Source organism: Chaetodon trifascialis, chromosome 18 (genome assembly GCF_039877785.1).
Source record: "Chaetodon trifascialis isolate fChaTrf1 chromosome 18, fChaTrf1.hap1, whole genome shotgun sequence".
Lineage (NCBI taxonomy): Eukaryota > Metazoa > Chordata > Actinopteri > Chaetodontiformes > Chaetodontidae > Chaetodon > Chaetodon trifascialis.
The window spans coordinates 11,764,502-11,784,715 of NC_092073.1; the positions used below are offsets into that span (position 1 = coordinate 11,764,502).

The window sequence follows — 20,214 nt, forward strand, 5'->3', positions numbered from 1 at the left end:
TCTTTCCCTTTCCCTCTTATCTCTGCTCTCATATTGTCCCTCTGTCATTGTCTCCTTTCTTTGACCCCTCTCACTGATTAAAAAATGATTATGAGACGCCACATGAGAATTATTCTTAATCTTTCATTTGTAATTTTCTTAAGTCAGCTTAATCCCCCCCCCATACACACACCACCCCACCTTTGCTCACCCCACAGAGAACACATACACACGTGCACGCATATACACATAGACACACTCTCACACAGCAGGAAGCGGATTCCCGTAGGAGTGAGAGAGATTTAACAATGACCCTGCAGTGTTACACACCCACTCCCTCCTCTAGTGTGGAGGTCACAGCCCAGCCAGCAGATGTACTCTCAGTGAATTACACTGATAACACACAGTTCCCCATAGTGAGCGCAGATGTACATAGGTTTAGATGGTGTGAGCGGGATATTTATATATTCAAATAGTCACACATATACACGCAAATGCATGCGTGGTTGAAAGATGAATATGCACGCTGACATGCACATACACAATAGTAGATTTACACGTTCTGAATTGCTGCACACATTTTGCATCCTCAGATAAAAGTGTGCTCTTTTTTAATACCAGCACACACATACACACATTTAGTGTCCACTAATAGGGGCAATTCTACTTAAACTGTAAAAGGAAAAAAAAAAAAAAAAGAAATGATTCAGATGATGTGTAGCACCATGTTGAGACATTATCTGAAAAAGGGCATGATGAGCTTTGGTAACGCGCATAAAGAGACAATGGAGGGATCAAACGAAAGAGTTAATTACATTTGTATGAATGGCAGATTTTTGTCTTAGGGTGGGCGGGCAGAAGAAAGAGAAAACAAGAGTAATGCATTGATCTGCTTTTCAAATCTGTGTGTGGATGTGAGAAAAGCCTGGAGGCCTGAAACCGTTGTCCCACCATTGCTGAGAGCAGTAATTAAAGCTACCTGATGAGCGAGTTAGCAAGTTGAAAAGGATGATTGTAATTGATCCTGATTCAATCCTATTAGGGTTTTTTATAGACAAGACTTTGTAAGGAGCCCTAGTCCTCTGTTAGGCTTTATTTTATCAAATCCTTTTGTGCGTGAGAGGCCTGCACAGAGGACTCACTTCTCTCTTCACACTTAATTTCATTAAAAGAGCCTTTTCTCTTTCTCTCTATCCTTTATCCCTCCCTATATATGCCAGCCTTTCATTTTATCTGAGCTTTGTCTCTCTGTCGTACCTCTTTGTTTTTATGCACCATTCTTCTTGCTGTGCATACTGCCTGCCGTCTACGCTTCCATGTATGTAATCCTTATGAATGCCCTTCCTTTTAAAAAAAAACCTGTCTGTCTTTCTTCTTTTCCGTCTAACCTGCGTCGTCTCATATTTTCTCCATAGTGACAAGTGACCTGTCAGCAGAGTTGCGTCTTGCCAGTGGTCAACTGATGGCAGACGACCTATCCCTGGTGTCCTCGGGTGGAATGGGTGGTATGTCATCGTCGGACCCCTCCCTCTCCTCCTTGTCGCCACCCATCAATGACCCCTCGCTGCGCCTCTACCAGTGCGCCGTGTGCAACTGCTACTCCACGGACAGCCTGGAGGCCCTCAACGCCCACGTTAATGCCGAGCGCTCTTTGCCCGAAGAGGAGTGGCGCTGCGTGGTGGGCGACGTCTACCAGTGCAAGCTCTGCAACTACAACACGCAGCTCAAGGCCAACTTTCAGCTGCACTGCAAGACAGACAAGCACATGCAGAAGCACCAGCTGGTGGCCCACATCAAGGAGGGAGGCAAGGCCAACCAGTGGAGATTAAAGTGTGTGGCCATTGGCAATCCCGTGCACCTCAAGTGCAACGCCTGTGACTACTACAGCAACAGCGTGGATAAACTGAGGCTGCATGCCACCAACCAGAGGCACGAGGCCGTCATCCGCCTCTACAAGGTAAAAACGCTCTTTTCCCATGTTGAGTGCCCTACAGAAACATCAGAGCTCTGATCTCATGTTTTTAACCCAGCTGAGAAAAAACAATCAAGATACAAATTTATTTGAAGATTCATTATTTCTTGCTTGACACTCACTTTGTCTTGTGTAACATACAGCACAATGTCAGTATAATCGTATTCTTAGTGGTGCACATCTGAGGGGAACACCATTCATTTAAAGTTCAGATTCAGAAAAAGCACACATGTTTTTGTTTAGAAAGAATTTGCTCCATCCTCTCAATGGCAGCGTCACATGGATATAAAGTTCCCATGAGAATGGAATGACAGAGATGGAAAAGGCCACTGTTAGAGTACCCAGGATGAATTCCCCCGATATGGGTACATGTCCCGCTTGTGGCCAGCTGGCGCTAGCGTTGCTGATAATTATTCACAAGTCACGTAGTATCAGCGAGTTTCAAATGTTTCAAAGTTTTGATTATTTTCAGCTGTCTTTTCAGCTTGTTTTTTCCAGCTGTAAACAATTCTGGAACAATTCAAGAATTTGTTTTCATGATAAGGATTTAGAGCCACATTAACAACTTAGTTTTGAACAATGACACAATGGAAGTAGACCACACGCTAATCATGTGACTCTTAATTTACGATTTCTATGTGATGCACCAATACACACATTAAGAACTTAAAAAAACATAAACACGTTTTACATAATTTGTGTGTTTTATTAATTATTATAAGAAAGCACTATATGTATAACTGTATTTTATTGTTGCACTCCCATAAACACACACTGTTTAAAGTGTCATTTAAGTACACATACGCACAGCCCTCCTGCAGACAAACACTGTTATCCAGGCGTGGGATTACTTGGTCATGACTTGTCATAGGGTTAGCACACTAGTTGCCCATCAGAACAGTGAACTCACACAGGAGTCACTTACTTAACTAATTAAACTCTTCACACTTTGAGCAATGAACAGCTTCAGCAAAGAAGTTCCTACCCGGCTAATATTTGGCATCTGCCTCCCTTCCAATATATTTAAGGTGATTTAGATTGTCAGACGTCTCCTTCAACTTAATAGGATGCTGTTACATTTCCGAGGCTTTGACCTACAGGACAGGATCAAGTGCATTACATTAATGAGGATTCCTTTACTACTGTACGCAACATTTGGCAGTGGGAGGTGTTTGCGTTTGTGTGTATGTTGTAAGAGGATTGAAGAAAAAGGTTGTATTGATGTTATTTTTTTTTAAAGTAGAATATACAACTACTAATTTACTTGATTACCTACTTTTATATTCTAATAATAACACCTCGTCACAATTCTGTATTCTTATTCTTGATGCTGGTTACATTGACATACATCAGATTTTGATTAAGATTTGAATCAGCAGTTCAAGAGTTACGAAAGGAGTCCTGCTCCACTGACCCTCCAGACTGAAGTCACTCCTTTGAATCATTTTTGTGAAAGTGGTTCCTGCATTGCCCAGTAACGTTTAAGGAATTGCATTTATTCATAAATCTGCGACCAGTTCTTGCTTACAGTTCCAAGGCTTGAGTGGATTAAGCATGCTGGCATTCTTCGGGTTATTTAAAACAGTTGACTGAGACAGGATGTACATATTGACACAGGATTGGCTTACAGTTTGGCAACGGCTGAGCTTGCCATGGGATGAGTTACGGATGTTAATCCACAGGGATTGCTAACTTATTGCACTGAATTGCATTCTTAACAGAAGTGCTGCTTGCACATTGGCCCATATTAGCTGAGGTCCAAACCTGTGGGATCAGCTTGATTAGTCTGCACTAATCAGGCTCTCCTTAATGTCAGAACCAGATTCTATATATGTGTGTGTGTGTGTGTGTGTGTGTGTGTGTGTGTGTGAATGTGTTCATGTATTATAGATTGTTGAGCGACTTTTGATAGCCGCCTGAGCTAAGCTAAGATTTAATGGGAGGCAATAGCCAGGTTACCTCGGCTACACTGAATATTAACAGCCATTTAATCATGCAAATAATGCTATTTATATCACTTGTGATTAAATGTACAAACCCAAGAAGCACAATCACAGCACAAACAGTAAAAACAGTACAAAAATGAAATGAAGATGCTTGTCTAAACATATTCCTGATTTAGCTCTCATTTTGCTTTCCAAGAAAGTTACGTAAAGCAAGGGAGTATCCTTTTAGGCACACACAAACATCAGTTTAGGCAAGGCAAGTGAGGGTCATCCCAATGCCCCCTCTGTGCACCCATATACCCCTGTTCCTCAGCTACCCACCCACCTACCACACAGGCCTCAACAAATCTGTTCCACAGATGACGCTTTTAATGCCTCTGGCAGAAATCCCACTATTTTACCCTTGGACATGTGGTAGTAAAGCAGAGAGAGGGGGAGAGAAAGCATAGAGCGGCAGAGCAAAAGCAGAGGAAAAAAAATCATTTCTTTATTTGACCAGAAAAACACCTCTCCTTTTATGTATTGGCAGAGGTGAAAAGCACATGGGGATGGAGGTAGCTTGGCCGGGCGCATAAAAGATCCGAGTGTTGACGACTTTACCATCTGGTTTTTTGGAAACACAGAATATCTTTATGGCATGGGAAACCATTTGAAGATACAAACAAAAAGCATATTCAGGAGATTTTATGGCTGCTTTGTAGCAGCAATGGAGTACTTCTGAGGGGAATTGAGAGTTTGAAAGTGTTTTTTTCCAGACTTTTAAACAGCAATAGGGAAATGACATTAACAGCACATGGACATCAAGTCATCTGGTGTCCAGGGCACAGCAGGTGGCGCAGGAAGTCATAGGCCTTATAAGGAAAAAGCGGAGGTCTACGCCTCGCTGCTTATTGGAGAGGAAATGTAGGAAATCTGATTGGCCCCTGTTCGTTTTTAATGAGAACGCTCCAGCACGGGGTGTTTTTCCACATTATCTCTGTCATACAGAATTTAGCTGGGAATTAAAAGAGCATCTAGAACCTCACTTCAGTATTATCACAGCTGTTAAGAGCAAGCCTTCACCGTAAATGACAAAATGGAAGATGTTTTAACATAGCGTTTGTATGCTAGCAGCCTGTGAGGTAAGCTTGCATACAAATGTTGCCGTAGCATAGCATGTCCATAGCTGGCCTGGCCCGTGTTTGGCTTAGAGTTGAATATGATGATGTATGGCTTCGTTATGATTTTTAATAACAAACACTGGCCTTAATACACATGGAGACAGGAGTAAATCTGTCAGTGCCATTCACAAGTGCTGCAGGGCTAAGTAGGGGGTTTAGTTTGTAGTGAGCATGTGTGTTTGTGTGTGTGTGTGTCCCCGCAGAGCTTTGAGGTTAAGATCTGGGCTGTGCTGGACCCTGGGTCATTAGGAGTTGAGAATGTTCATGGTCAATGTGCTATGGTCATGGACCACACACACACACACACACACACACACACACGTACAGACACGCTCGCACAGGCCATGGCACCTGTTTCTCAGATGGCTGGCCGAATGAATCTTAAACTGTCCTCAGCCACCGGCACCCCGCCCCTGTCTGTCCGTCCAGTTTTCCGTCATAATTCAAGCGGAAATGGATGTCCGGGGTCCACTGCACATTTCCATATCTCTGTTTTTCTTTTCATTATTTTTTTCCCCTTCCTTCAGTTCCTTCACGCTCTCCTTTGAACTCAGAGTCTTAGGCTCATAAAATGCTCAACTTTTTATGATAGAGATGGAGGGAGAGCGGGAGGGGAGAGGACATTTAGACGGAGGGCTTTGTTAGTGGGACATACAGAGCAGAGATAGAAAGTGTCTCTGATGCGGTCTCTCACTCTTTCACCCTCTCTGTCTTACCCACTGTCTTTGTTTTGTCTCTGACTCTTTCACTCTCTCTCTTTCTATCTCTCCCCTGGGGAGCCGCAGATAGGCCATCTCATTACCCATGATCCTCTTGCCAACACCATGGCCGGGAATCAAGGGGCGGGGGGAATTAAACGAGGGGAGTGATGGGACAAGGGAGGGATGGAAGGAAAAGAAGAAGAGGGGGAAAGGGGACTGGATTTTTCACTGCACAAGTCTCCCCCTTTCTCATTTTCATCATCTGCTTTGTATTTTTTTTTTTTATATTTTTTAATTTTTTGCTTATTTCCATCAACCAAAGGACATTTTTTTCTTCCTCTGCCCCCTCCCTCACACTTTATTCTCCTCCATCTCCCTCAGATGGAGATGGCTGTGCTTATGCATCTGTGATATTAAGTCTACCGCTGTGCCTTAGCTATTAGCAAGGGTCAACCCTGCCCACTCTCATTTGAAAATCAAATGGCCCTATATATATGCAGCCCAAATTATTGGACTGTCATTTGGACTTGTGTGATGGGGAAATGGACAGGAGATTGACTCTCATAGATTTGCATAAAAAGCCATTGTACCGGTCTCCGGAATAGAAAAGAGGCTGGATCCATTTCAAATGCATGGCACCATTTATGACGCGCGCACACACACGCGCCGGCGCACACACACAGGCTCACATTAAATGCATATGTGCGGACATAGATATGGCATTACATACATTCATAGATAGACACCCACACACAACTGTAGTCTTGGTTATCAAGTTACCATTTTCCACTTGAGCCCGTGTCCGCTTGTTCCAGACACAGGCTCTTGATCACTGCGTCCTTGTCTCACAATCGCAGACAGATTTAAAGAGTTGCTGTTCTCTTCAAAAAGGAATGTTCACAGACACTTCACACTAGATGCTACTTGACTGCAAGATATAGATTTTCATGTTCTGTCATGGAGACGGATGATGCAGCCTGCTGCCGAGAGTTCAGTGCTATAAACCCGAACCGCCAGAAAGGTTGCCTCTCTGTCTGTCTGTCTGTCTGTCTGTCTGTCTGTCTGTCTGTCTGTCTGTCTGTCTGTCTGTCTGTCTTCATTTCTCTCTTCTACTAGTTGCTCTCTCTCTCTCTCTCTCTCTCTCTCTCTCTCTCTCTCTCTCTCTCTCTCTCTCTCTCTCTCTCTCTCTCTCTCTCCCGCCCCCCCCTTCTCTCCCTCCCTCTCTCTCTGTCTGTGCGAGGTAAAGAGACGCCGGTTAGTAGATTATTCAAATCGTCTCCTCTTTCACCTGCGTGGAGATTACAATGGAAATCTTTCAGAGGTCCGGGGGTGGTGAAGTGGGGGACGAAGGGTGGCGGCTAATTAAAGCACAAAAGCAGGTGTGTGCATGTGTGTGTTTGTGTGTACACTGTCGCTTTGTGTGTTTGACAGAAAGGTTTGAATGGACGGACTTCCCCACCCTCCCCCTTCTTCCTAATAATCCTCATAGATATTAATAAGAGTTTCGCCCATTCTCCCTCCTCGCCTTAACCAGATGGTCGGCAAAGCATTTGTGTGCGTGTGTGTGCGTGTGTGTGCGTGTGTGTGTGTGTGTGTGTGTGTGTGTGTGTGTGTGTGTGTGTGTGTGTGTGTGTGTGTGTGTGTGTGTGCAATGTCCAGCTTTGGTCCAGCTCCTGATTGGCACTCATATGTAATGTCTAATTACCCTAGCTAGCTTCCCCCTCCTGTCCCCTCTACTTCTGGACCCTCCGGTGAATTAGTTAAGTCCTGCAGACTCTGCTGGTCGAGGCCTTCCTTTTCTTCCTTCAGCAAGGTGTGTTTTTTGGGAGGACAAAGAAACAGAAAGGGCTGTTTTTCTCATATTAACAACCAGATGTGATCCTCCTCATAATCATCCCCGTTCCTCTCTGAGCTGTGGGTCATCTGGGCCGGGCCGGGCCAGGCCGGGCCGGGGCCAAGCCATTTGTCCATGTGCAGGGGACTGTGAAGCAGATCGGGGCTGACAGGTATGGGAACGATAGCAGAAGGAGGGGGGGTTTGGAGTGTGTAGGGGAGGGGTCAGTGTCTTCTAGACCACCAGAAGGAAGGGAACGTCGCTGGGATGCAGCAACAAAAGAGCTAGCAGGAGTTTGTCTTTTTTTCCCCTTGACTCATCTGAACCCTCCCACCCTACATCCCCAGCACCAACCCAAACACACACTTCCCTCCTCCTCTTCCTCCTAGCCTTACGCCCCCCTTTCACACACTTGTCTTCCTCCTCCTCCCTTTTTTCTATCCTACCCATCCCTTCTTTTCTCCTGGGTCTTGATCATCCTGCTGGGACAAAGATAACAAGAGTCTTTAGAAAAAACAAAAAAAAAAGTCCTAATCAAAGATTGCGCGTGATCTCAGATGTGATCTCTCTGGGCATGTTGCCTTCACTTTCTGATTCCTTGATTTGATCAGAGCCTCTTCTGACAGATTGCTATTTTGAACTATTTTTATGTAAGTTCATTAACTTTTGAAAATGCGGCCCTAATTTGTTTGAAAGTTGTCTTAAAAATCTCTTAACGCTGTATGTGTCCATTACGGACATGCACTTGATTTAGTCTTGAATGTTCTGGCTCTGGAATGGTATTTAGATAGCAGGATCACACTTTTCCCCTCTCATGAAGCTATCAGGATATTGATATGGACAAAGTTGAACTGAAATACTCCTCAACGCCCTTCCAAATCAATAATCAATCGATTGGAGGTAATTGTGCCTCCCTTGGAACGGTCCCAAGTCTCTCTCTCTCTCTCTCCCTCTCACACTCTCTCTGTCATTATCAGCATGTGGCCCAGTATTCAGCATTTCAGCATTCCAGCTGTAATTGATTTTAACCATTAGGTGCTCAGTGAATAGATAAGTAGTGGGAGATATTCGATTATACGGTGAAAGAGAGAGACGGGGATGAAAAGAGAGAGAGAGAGGGAGGGAGAAGGATTGAGGGATGTTGTCGTAGAGCTGGAGAAAGAGGAACCGACCTGTCCTGCTGTCTATCCATCTCTACCACTGGTCTTCCATCCTTGCAGCAGCACAATACCGCTGACCTCCTGTGAGTTCAAGCAGCTTAGTTTCTGCGAGGTAATCCCTAATGCTTTGAAATAGACCTGATAGAAAGCCCACTTACTTGTTCGGGATTAATGTGGGTTGGGTGGGAGGTGGGAGGGGTTGAGGGGGGGTCCTGAGTTTTCAGCACATTTAGTTAAATTAACCCACTGGAATTGTCATATTCCGCTCTAATTGTGGACTTACTCGCAGTGGGATGAGGAGTGGACTGAGTCTTTAAAAGCATGTTGCGCTCTATCAGTAGACAGATGGGAGACTTGCATTTAACATCCTGGTATAATATCGGCCGCCATGCATTAATACGCCGCCCTTCTCTATTGTTTATGTTTAGATTTACTATGCTGGTGGCCAGGGCGCTATTATTCCTTTCAGTGGTTGCCCATCCCCTACAGAGGCCATTTTGAATCTGAGTGCAGCTGAGGGTGGTATTGCTTTCCCACTGTTTTCTGAAGATATAAGTCTGATGTTTTTTTTTTTTTTTTCCACTCTCTCCTTTCTCCTCTTTTCCTCGTTCTAGCAGGAGTGTAGGTTAGGACTATGGGTAGGGGCGGATGGGAGGGGGGTGGTGGTGGGGGAACAAAGGCAAACATTTGAGTAATCTTCAAAGAGCCCATTGGTATGTTGAGTGGACGCTGGTATGCGGACTGCGGCTGAGGCTTTTTCAGGGGAAAACAATATCCTTCCTTTAGACAGCCGGGGCCTGGGCAAACACTACCAGCCAGGCGACTCTGCCCAATGCTGCCACCGCTATCAGCTTACCCCCCACCCCCCCCGGCTCATGCGGAAAATGGTAGGGTCCTCTGTGTTGCCGGAACAGCCCAGAGCTCATCATTATGGGTTTATGGGGGTAGACGGAACAGCCCAGGTTGTCGAACGTTTGGCTGACTGGGTTTATGTGACGTGTCAGAAACTGTTATCTGTGCTGCGCGCCGTGACACGCAGTCACTATTTAAATGTTTGAGTTTTGATAGAGAGGGGTGAAGTGGACAAAAAGAGAGAGGCGCAGACTGAAATCAGCAGCCTTCTGTAAAGAAAGCAGGGAGGGATCAAGTGTGCCATCTTGTAGGTCAACTGCAAGGCATTTGATTTCCTGTGGCAATATGCAAAACGGCGCCGCTGAAGAGGTGCTTTCATTGTGCTCTCCATAGCAGAGGTACCACTCCAACATGCGCTCGACACACGCACGCACACTCATACACAGCTTGTACACACAACAAGCCACATTGTCACGTTGCTTCCGAGGAAAAAGGCCCCAACCTCACCTTTTGTGCCGTGAAGTGTGTTGAAATATTCCGTGTTGGTGTTAGGAAGTGGATTCTGTAACATTATAAGCGGTGTTTGAAGTTAGATATAGTTTAAGCAGGTCATGTGTGCAGTGATTTATCTGTCAAGGAAAAAGCAGCATAATAGTGCGCTCATTTAATAAATACAGTTCTTAAAAGAAAGAAGTAGACAGTCTGCCATTTTGTGACAGTTTCAAAATGAACTCCCTTTGTCCAGTAATCACTAGCCATTTTCTCACGAGGATCCACCCCAGGGATAATTTCTCCCATTTCTCTGTCATTAAGAGGGCCTGGTATTAGCCTTGTGTTTTGTTCCCTGTACCTTTTGTTTTGTGCTAAGTGAAACCATGCGACAGGGTAGGGGCTAACTGGAAAACAATACTCCCCTTCACAGGCTCAGGAATGTGTAATTAGTGATTTGAACCCGACTACGCTCGTCTAGATTCTTCTCTATCATTCTCTCTCTCTCTCTCTCTCTCTCTCTCTCTCTCTCTCTCTCTCTCTCTCTCTCTCAGCGTCTCTTGTTCTTTTGTTCTCTCTGTCATAGATTCTCACTCTCTTCGCCTCTCAATCTATCGGTTAGTTTCTCTCACTGTATGTTTCTGTCATTCCTTTTGTCTAACCCTCTCTAATAGACATTTTTCAGCGAGTCTCCATTACGAACAGAGCAAAGAAAAACAAACTTGGCAAAAATCGCTACTCCTCTCGGCAACAAAATTATTTTCCCTTCTCTTCCCTTTCAGTTTTAGTTAAATATAACAACATCAGTGTAGTACAAACGTCTTTGATGGTACCAGCCAATAAGACGAAGCCCCAGATTTTCAAACTCTTTATTTTTGTTTTTCTCCCCGTCTTTCATAGATCCTGTCAATTAGCCCTTGCCTTGATTTCCCAAAAGCATCTTTGCATGTAGGAAAAAATGGAAAACGATGAACCCTACCCAAATGCATGTTAGTATTTCTACAAGATCCCCTCCCCTTGCACAGTATTGGAAAAAGAAAATCCCACAAGCATGTTAGCATTTCGATGATCTTGATCTCAGCATTTTATGATCTCTGTCCCATTATGAGTCAATGGAAAAGACAATCTCAGTTGCAATATGGTTTAGGGAAATGGGGAGGTCTGGTCAGTCTCACCTGGCAGCAATGGAGACAAGCGGGGGCTTTTAGACCCTAATGGGCTAAGGTCAGGATGGCTAATATGGAGTAAGTGGCTGAGCTGCACTGTCTAAATCTAATGCTAATGTAAATACTGATCCATTTTCATGGGGGGTGGAGGTGAGCTGGCTTTCAAGACACCTAACACACATACAGACATGCGCCGATGAGGAAGAGAGATTTGTGTCGATCTCTCTGTCTCCCAGAATTTTTTATTCCCACCTGCAGGACAATCTAAAATATGTGACAACGCTCAGAGACACAAAAAAAGTATTTCCTACACATTCATCAACAAAGGCCAGAAGAAGTAGATCATGCTGTAAATCAGGATGATTGTTTTTATCCTTGTTTCCTTCGCTCTGGTATGCACAACGTGTGTGCGCATGTGTGTGTGCTTGTGTGTGTCTAGGCCAAAGAGAGAGTAAGAGATGGAGAGATTTTTCCAAGAGAGGGGCCAAAGGTCAGGAAGCTGTGAACTTCTGATTGACCTTTGCCCCATATGTCAGATGCACTTACGTCACTGCTACAAGTGTGTGTGTGTGTGTGTGTGTGTGTGTGTGTGTGTGTGTGTGTGTGTGTGTGTGTGTGTGTGTGTGTGTGTGTGTGTGTGTGAGAGAGAGAGAGAGAGAGAGAGAGAGCGACTATGTGTCCATGTGTGGGAGTCAGAAAAATGTAAGGCAAGACTATTAACCGAACTTTAGAGTTACATTATTTTCCAAGCCCTCGTGAAGCCCTATCACTATTGCTTCCTCATTTTTTTCTGCTGACAAGAAGCAAAGAGGAACAAAGGAAGAGGGAAAAATGAAGTGAAAAGAGGGGGAAGGAACAAGTTGAAGGGAGCGAGAGAAAGAGAGAGAAAGAGAGGCGGCACAGAAGTGGAGAGGAATGGCACAAAGCTAGTGTGAAAGACTCATTGTGATAATTCATTTATTTGGCTTGTCGGCTATAATGCGATGGATGCTTATTATTATTGGGCGACCTCAGCTAAGCTCGCTCACGGGCCCTGCACCTCTTGGACAGGCCCCAGAGCTGTGATCATATGCGACTGCCAGCAGGCAGAGCCGAGAGAGACGGGAGAGGCAACTTAGCTCTAGGAAATATTTTTCTTAGCGTTTATGAAAGTGAGAGCCTTGGTAGTAAAGACAGGGAGGATGACCGACAGGAAAGAAAAGAAAGTCGAGTGCATTGGGGAGGGGGATTTTTTTTTTTTTTTTTCTGGGATTGTTTTGTCTCTCCAGCATCTTTAGATCACACACTGTGGCCTTGTAGGAGTGAAAGAGAGAGAGAGAGAGACAAGCAGGAGATGAGCTTTGTGTTTGTATATATGTGCATATGCAATGTGCACTCAGCAGTTTTTGTATGTGGCTTTTATTTGCATATTTGTTTTTGCGTGTGCAGCACTGAATCTGTCTCTCTATACACTATACTTGCTGCTCTCTTTATCTATGGAAGCAAGGTGGCACATACCTGGGCCCTCAGCATCTCTTTTTAGCAGTGCAGTCTGCCAGCGAATCCATTGGCAGTGATCTTGCGTTACATCTATGTCTTGGGGGCTGAGCGGCGGTTAGCAGTAACATGTGTTAGGGAGGTGGTAGCACTGATGGAATTCTACACTTGGCAGCCTTCCAGGCAGCGCTGGTATGTGTTTAAAATACTTTCAAGGAACAAAACACGCTTTTGTTATTTGCTGGGCCAAGTGGGGCTGTTTTTGTCTCCGATGGCCCCCGGGGGCCCAGGGGATAGCACCGGAAGCTGGTGACGTTCCAAAAAGAAGGTACACAACAAGGTCCCTGCTTTCCCTAAAAAAAAAAAAAAAACACAGAAGAAAGGAGATAAAGAGGGTTTTCATTTTCACAATGTGTGGGATGCCCATTTGCATGCATGCACGTACTCTCAGCGGACGCAAAAAGGAAAACAGAATGTATGTACTGATTCTTTACATATAAAACGTGTACACGCATGCTCTGACACACACACACTGGTGATTAAGACATAGCTGCTGCAGTGGAGGGTTCTTATTTTCAGTATGTGTTCATTAGCTGCCTGGCTCTACACTTAATGACAGGAAATGTCATGTTTGTACTGAATACCCTAATTTTTCATTTGGTTTATGGAGGAAAACACAACTCGGCTGCTTTGGGCTGCTTTCAAAATATTTTTGTCATGTAACCAGTGCGCACGCACAATCACAGAGCAAGACAAAAAAGAATGCATTGAATTATAAACAGACGGCAAAACACACTTGTGAGGTGAAAAATCAAAATTACTGATGCATAAAAACCGCACACACATATACATGAAGAAGAAAAGAACATGAAGCATTGAAATTATACCCACACCCACGTGCACACACCTACACACACACTTTCACATGTACATGCACAGAGAGATAAAAGAAGTTGTGAGGAGATGTCTTTTGCCTTGGCTTATTAAGAATTCAGTTAATGAGGCAGCTTTGTCACCACAGATAGAACAAATGAATATGAGATAGCAGTGGTGCCATCCTCCCCACAAACCCAGGGAGCGAGCGACGGGGAGGTGTGTGTGCTCGTGTTTGTGTGTGTGTGAGGAAGGTGTTTTGTAAACATCTCATTCTGCATAATGAATGCAGTCCTCTGTCATCCTTACCCACACGCACATCCACACGCACACACACACACACTCACACACACACACACACACAGCAGCAGCAAACCACTACACAAGGGAGCTTCCCTTACCTGTCAGATTGACTCTCCTCCCCTCTCCTCATACAAGTCCCAGTGTGTGTGTGTGTGTGTGTGTGTGTGTGTGTGTGTGTGTGTGTGTGTGTGTGTGTGTGTGTGTGTGTGTGTGTCATCGACAGGGCTGACAATGTTGTGTTTTTGACAGGTAAACAGGAAGTCCCAAGTGTCATAATTTGCATTCTGTGTGTACGGGGGTGTGTATGTGCACCTCCTCCACCATCCGGAGCTGTCTGTGCCATGTTTAGGTCCACCCAGGGAGTGCTGTTCAGCTGATTCTGATTGGCCCACGGGGAGTGTTAGCTTATTTGGTTGTTTGCCAAACACTAATCCCCAACAATTAACCACCAGGCACTCTGGAGAGGTGCCATATTGACAGGGATGGGCCTTTTTGCCATTCTCCACACACACAACACACACACAAACACAAATGCTCATATGACACAAATGTGTACAACACATATATACACAGACACAAATCAGCTGCGGCATAAATTACATACACATTTCAAGCAGACACACTCGGGCGCAAACCCAGGAGCAGGAACAGTGTGTTTGTGTGTTTGAATATGCATTACACAGCCCACGCCTGGCAGGAGTCAAAGTGCTCCTTTAAAAGTTCATAAATCATGGATGTTCTGGCCTGTGATCACCAGACCGCCTGCATTTCAGGCCTGCAGAGTGCCAGAGAGCGACAGACAGCCCTCTAGTTTAGGTCTTAAACAAACCCTCTGGAATGTGCTGATGGGGAGAGAATTAATATTAGGCCTAAACCTATCTGGCAGCCCAGTTCAACCCCAAGTACTGTATATCATCCAGCTCGTCTCAGCTCAAGCCTCATTTCCTAAAAACAAATAGAATCTAAGTTAAGACAATGAAGAATGTGAAAAATTTTAGGCCACTTCTGATTTATCTGAATTTGAATTTCAAACCAGCGCAATTACCTTAATAGCCGTGCGATTAGGAACCACTGGAACCTATCAAGGATGATTCCGATGAAACCCCGTCTGTCCCGATAACGCTCAGCTGTCGTGCGTTTCTTCCATGCCGTGAAAATGAATATTTTTGCTTGCAAAACGCACGCTTTGCCACATTTCTGTGGAGCTTTTCTTCTGTGGTGCTTGTTAAGTAAAACTGTAGGTTGTCACTTGAGAAAAGAAGACCTTGTTTGATTACTAGTTCTTCATTCAGTTCTAAGTGGCTCCCATTTCTCATACAATGGTCACAAAATTAAAGCGTATTGGAGTAGGGTTGAATAAATAACACGCAGCATCCTTGTATGTCTTTTATGCTGAAGTAGTAACGATTGATGACAGAATAAATGACAGTGGGGATATATTTATGTGTAAGGCTTTTGTGTTGATGTGTAGCATATGCATGGATACAGATGTCCATTATGAAAGGCCAGAACTAGATGAGATGATTGGTCCGTACATCCGTGCATCCACTTTCTGCCACTTATCCAGGGCCGGGTTGCAGTGGCAGCAGGTTATACAAAGTAGTCCAGCTCCTCCTTGGGGGAATCCTGAGGTCTTCCCAAGCCAGATGAGATCTGAGTTCTGGGTCTGTCCCAGAGTTTCCTATCAGCTGGATGTGCTCGAAAAACACAAGAGGCAGTTTGAAGAGTTTACTTTTCAATGAAAGGACATGAACTCATAGCTTCTTGTGTATGCTTGTTTTTGTGCAGTATGCATGTGACACATGTGTTTGCTTCCGTGAGCACACTGTGTGTGTGTGTGTGTGTGTGTGTGTGTGTGTGTGTGTGTGTGTGTGTGTGTGTGTGTGTGTGTGGTGTCCACGGTCAGGCTCAGCAGCCCAGTTCTCCTGTGAGGGAGGGAGGGGAAGAAAGAAAAGAAGCCAAGAAAGAGGGAGAGAGAGAGAGAGAGAGAGAGAGAGAGAGAGAGAGAAGGAGCGAGGGAGGCCTCTTTTCACAGAGAAACAAAGATAGCTGTAATTAATGGCCCTGAGCTCTGGACTAGGGGAGCTTTCTTCTGACAACTCCGACTTAATTAAAACTTAAGACTTCTGAAAGGGCCTCTGACTGTGAGGGGACGTCCCACCGTCTCGTGAGAAAAACCTCGTAAGATTTCCTACAAAAGAAAGAAAGAGGGAGAGACAGAGAGAAAAGATGTGTTAGCGGCTGTAGCTATGTTGCTAATCCCTGTTTGTCAAAGGAGGAAGAGGGAAAGAGGGGGGGTTAGAACTCACACACCTGCAGCTAACTGTGCACCCCACCCCCACCCCACTCCTCACCCCAGTCCCCCCTCCCACCCACCCCACTCCTCACCCCAGTCCCCCCTCCCACCCACACACGCACACACACACACGCACACACACACACACACACACGCACGCCTCCCACACATACATATTCTTCTTCTTGCTTCATATAACATGATGCAACAATGCTCAGGAGAAAATATTACCTTTCTAACTTTTTATGTGCTTCAAGAATGTAACATCTTCGTATAGAAGCCATGAGAGACAGAGTGGGGTTAACACACACATACAAACACACACACTCACATGCTATTATGTGTATTAATTCATGCATAGAACCCTGCACCTGTTTCTCACATGGCTGTATGAATAAATCTTAACAAAGCATAAACTAACCTTCATGAGCCACCTCTGTGTCTCTGTCTCTTTGCCTTGCTCTCTTTTCCTCTCTGCGTCTTTCTCTCACTCCCTCCCCTCCCTCCACAGAGGATCAGATAATAAAAGCTTGGCCTGGTCTTTTGTTTTTGTGCATTGTTCATTAGCCCGGCAGCAACAACAGAGGCACACTTGATATGCTTGGCTTGACTGGGTGTATGGGAGTAGGGCAAGGTGGGATGGGGGCTGTGTGTACGTGTGCGTGTGTGTGTGTGTGTGTGTGTGTGTGTGTGTGTGTGTGTGTGTGTGTGTGTGTTTGTGCGCACGCACACGTCGAGGCAGGGGGTAGCTTTGCATGGCTGCAATGCCATTAAAGAGGCAACTGGAAATTAAGGGCTTGCAACTGACAGCACACGTTGAATGAGAATCCCCTGCGGCTGCTAACAATGAGTAGAGCCGGACAATGTGCGTATTAAAGACAAAAATAGTGTTCTGAACTCAACCCCTTATCTGACGTTTTGTGTGTTTGTGATCTTTATGTCACCTAAAACATATCCAGTTAATTTGGAATGTGTAGCGCCTGAACATGGACACGCTTAAGCAAAACTCCATCTGTTACTGTGGTGATAGTTTTTTCCCTTTGCTCCTACATTTAGTCATTGCCCTCCAACGTAGGTTTTTGTAGCACCGCTCACTGCTGCACTGCTAGCACTACAGTGACACTGCGGTAAAATGCTAAATGAAATTAACAGTGGTCTAATGAGGATTAGTTGTGGCTTTTTTGCTTCCTTAGTTTAAATCGCATGCTACAAAGAGTGAAGAACATATACTGTAGAAAATAAGGGGCCAAGTGACTGAAGTGTTACCCATTTTCCTGCTGGCTTGTTTGAAGCCCAGGGAAGTGGGATTTCAGGGCGTTGGAATTTTGGAACCAAACTGGAAATAGAAGGGAAGGCTTTTATAGCCACAAAGCAGTAAAGATTCAGAACATGATTTTGCAGACAAGCGTCACTTGTTGCATTAAAATTCCCCCTAATATCTTTGTAATGTCACAGTGTTGAACACGCTGCTGTCATGAACGTGCTCAGAGTAAACAAATGTAGCTGTGAGAGCAGTGACTTGTTGAACTGACCATAACGTGTACGGCAGCTAACATCTGCGCTCTCCTCTGTTCCACAGCACTTGCAGAAGCAGGACAGCGCGTACAGCCCGGAGTTGTGCGTCTACTACTGCACGCTGTGCGACTACTCCACCAAGGCCCGCCTCAACCTGGTGCAGCACGCCCGCTCAGCTCGCCACCAGCAGAACGAAGGACTGAGGAAGCTCCAGCTGCACCAGCAAGGCCTGGGAGGGGACGAGGATGGACTGAGCCTCAACGAGCTCTTCCACGTCAAGGAGTGCCCCTCCAGCCAAGGTCTGTGCTTCTTTAACCTGCTTCGTCTGCAGTTTTTTTTTTTTATTTTATTTTAAGGCCATTTTTGGGATTTGTGTTACCTGTCCCCTTTTTCTTTTCCTTTTTTTCATTTCCTAGTTTGTTTTCAAACTTTTGACTTTAGATAAGCACTGATTCTATTTGTGGTGGTCAGTTTTCTCCGTTTGAAGTCAGATCCCTCTTTTTCTTTCCTCCTCACACTCCTCCCATCTCTTTTTCTCTATTCTTGCACCACTCCCTCTTTATTCTGTCAAACCTCTCTCCCTCCCTCCTTCCTTTGGCCTTCATATCCAGATCACGTCTCTCGATACAGACCCGTCCATTCCTCCTAATCTCTCCAAAATGAGCATACTGTTCCTATTAGGCTGCCGCGCTTATATCTGCAACACACACATACACACGTACACACACACACACACACACACACACACACACACACTCGTGCACCCGTCCTGTGCACAGGGACATCCCAGGCAGGCAAGCAGTCAGCTTATGAAATTTCACCTTGGGAGTATCTCGTAGTGAAAGGGCCTGTACACACATATGTTAGTCATATACACATACGTTCCTCACACACTCACACATGCACACACACACACACACACACACACATACACACACGTATGCTACGGCTACACAGTCTCTCCCTGGAGTGAGCTTTCATTTCCTTTCTCATGACCAAAGCAATTTGGCTTTCATTTAAGACTCTCCGTCCTGCCAGCAGCTAATAAGTGTAACAGAACTGTAAAACATTCAGAGAGACAAAAAAAAAAAAAAAAGATTAATCGTTTTTCTTTGAGTGGGGGTTGGATGGTTGGTGAGGGGTTGCAGGGTGTAAGGGGAGGGGGCTGTGCTGTAATTTAAACCAGAAGACCAAGAGTCAGGGTCCATTATTTAGTCATCCTTATGTTAATGCTGCCGGGAGAAAATGAGCGCTTAACTTGTTTTTGCTTTGCTTGACCTGAAGGAGCGGGTGGGATGGGTTGGGGTGGGTGGGGGTAACACATTTTGAATAGCATTCCAGCATAGCATTAGTCCATACATCCATCTCTGTGTGTGTGTGAGTGTGTGTGTGTGTGTGTGTGTGTTTCCACATGAATCTGTGCTCCCCGAAGTGTCCTGTTCATACTGTACATGTACTCCCAAAACAGACGGGGGCCCAGCGCTTAGAAACATATGTGAATCCCAACACACACACACACACACACACACACACGCACATGCAGACGCACTCACGCACACACGAACAGGAGAAGAGCTCCCAATCCTGAAATGGAGACTGTTGCCGGTGTACGTTTGGTTTTAATTACACGTGGATCAAAGTTTCGGTGAGATTTGGGGTGCAGCAGAAAAGCATGCTTAGATAAATCATTACCGTACATTTTAACATAGCCCCTCACCCTCCACCCCCACCCCTCTCTCTCCTGCTCTCTTTTTGTATCTCTCTCTCTCCTTTTTTGTCCTGCTTATTCCGTCTCCCAGTCTCTCCCGCTCCTGTCCGTTTTTTCATCCAGAACACAAGCCCGACTTCAAGCCTTTTTTTCCTCTCGCCTTTTTTACATCTCAAACCAGTGAGCACAACCAGGTTTTAAACCTGTCAAAAGCAATATTCGCCCGCTGCACCTATTTCAAATGTTCCACTCTTAAAACACACCATATTTGTTGCTCGGGCCCTCGTTTTGTACCTTGGCTTTGATGCTGCATGGTGAATTTCCATGAGGAAGCTAGTGCAAAGCTTAAGCGGACGTTGGCAGCGTCCGAAATGCTAAGCCACTTTTTTGGATGCCCTCCTTTTGCCCACTCTATATAATTTTTAGTGAACAACAGTATTCTTTCACAAGGTACATGGTAAATGTTTCAAAGGTATTTCCTTGCAAACCGTACACGTTTGGCAGGTGTACACAGTAGCAGTGTTCCAATCAGAGATCAAACACTGAAAGTTAATGTAAGAGATTGGGGTCATATTCTTGTTCTGTGGTTCTGCAGTCAAATAGAGCATGTTTTTTTTTCTTCTACGTGGTATATTTTTAGCTGTTTTTGTAGCTGAGCCCTTTGTGCGCATGTGGATATTACATGCTACAGTAGGTTATGTTATATGGAAGAAAAGGTATATTAAAGCTGCTTGAGGCTCCTATAGTGATAGATGATGTGAATGTTTTCACTGATGGAAAAGAC

The 20,214-nt window shown here is 45.0% G+C and overlaps 1 protein-coding gene across 1 annotated transcript in view; it reads left to right on the plus strand.

Moving 5' to 3' along the window:
- Positions 1–20,214, plus strand: part of zfhx4 (zinc finger homeobox 4) — an 82,766-nt gene that overhangs the window by 25,284 nt on the left and 37,268 nt on the right. Inside the window, exons 5-6 of the mRNA XM_070986108.1 lie at positions 1,395–1,936; positions 17,787–18,021. Of these exons, the coding sequence (XP_070842209.1) occupies positions 1,395–1,936; positions 17,787–18,021 (777 nt within the window). The remainder of the gene's footprint in view (positions 1–1,394; positions 1,937–17,786; positions 18,022–20,214) is intronic.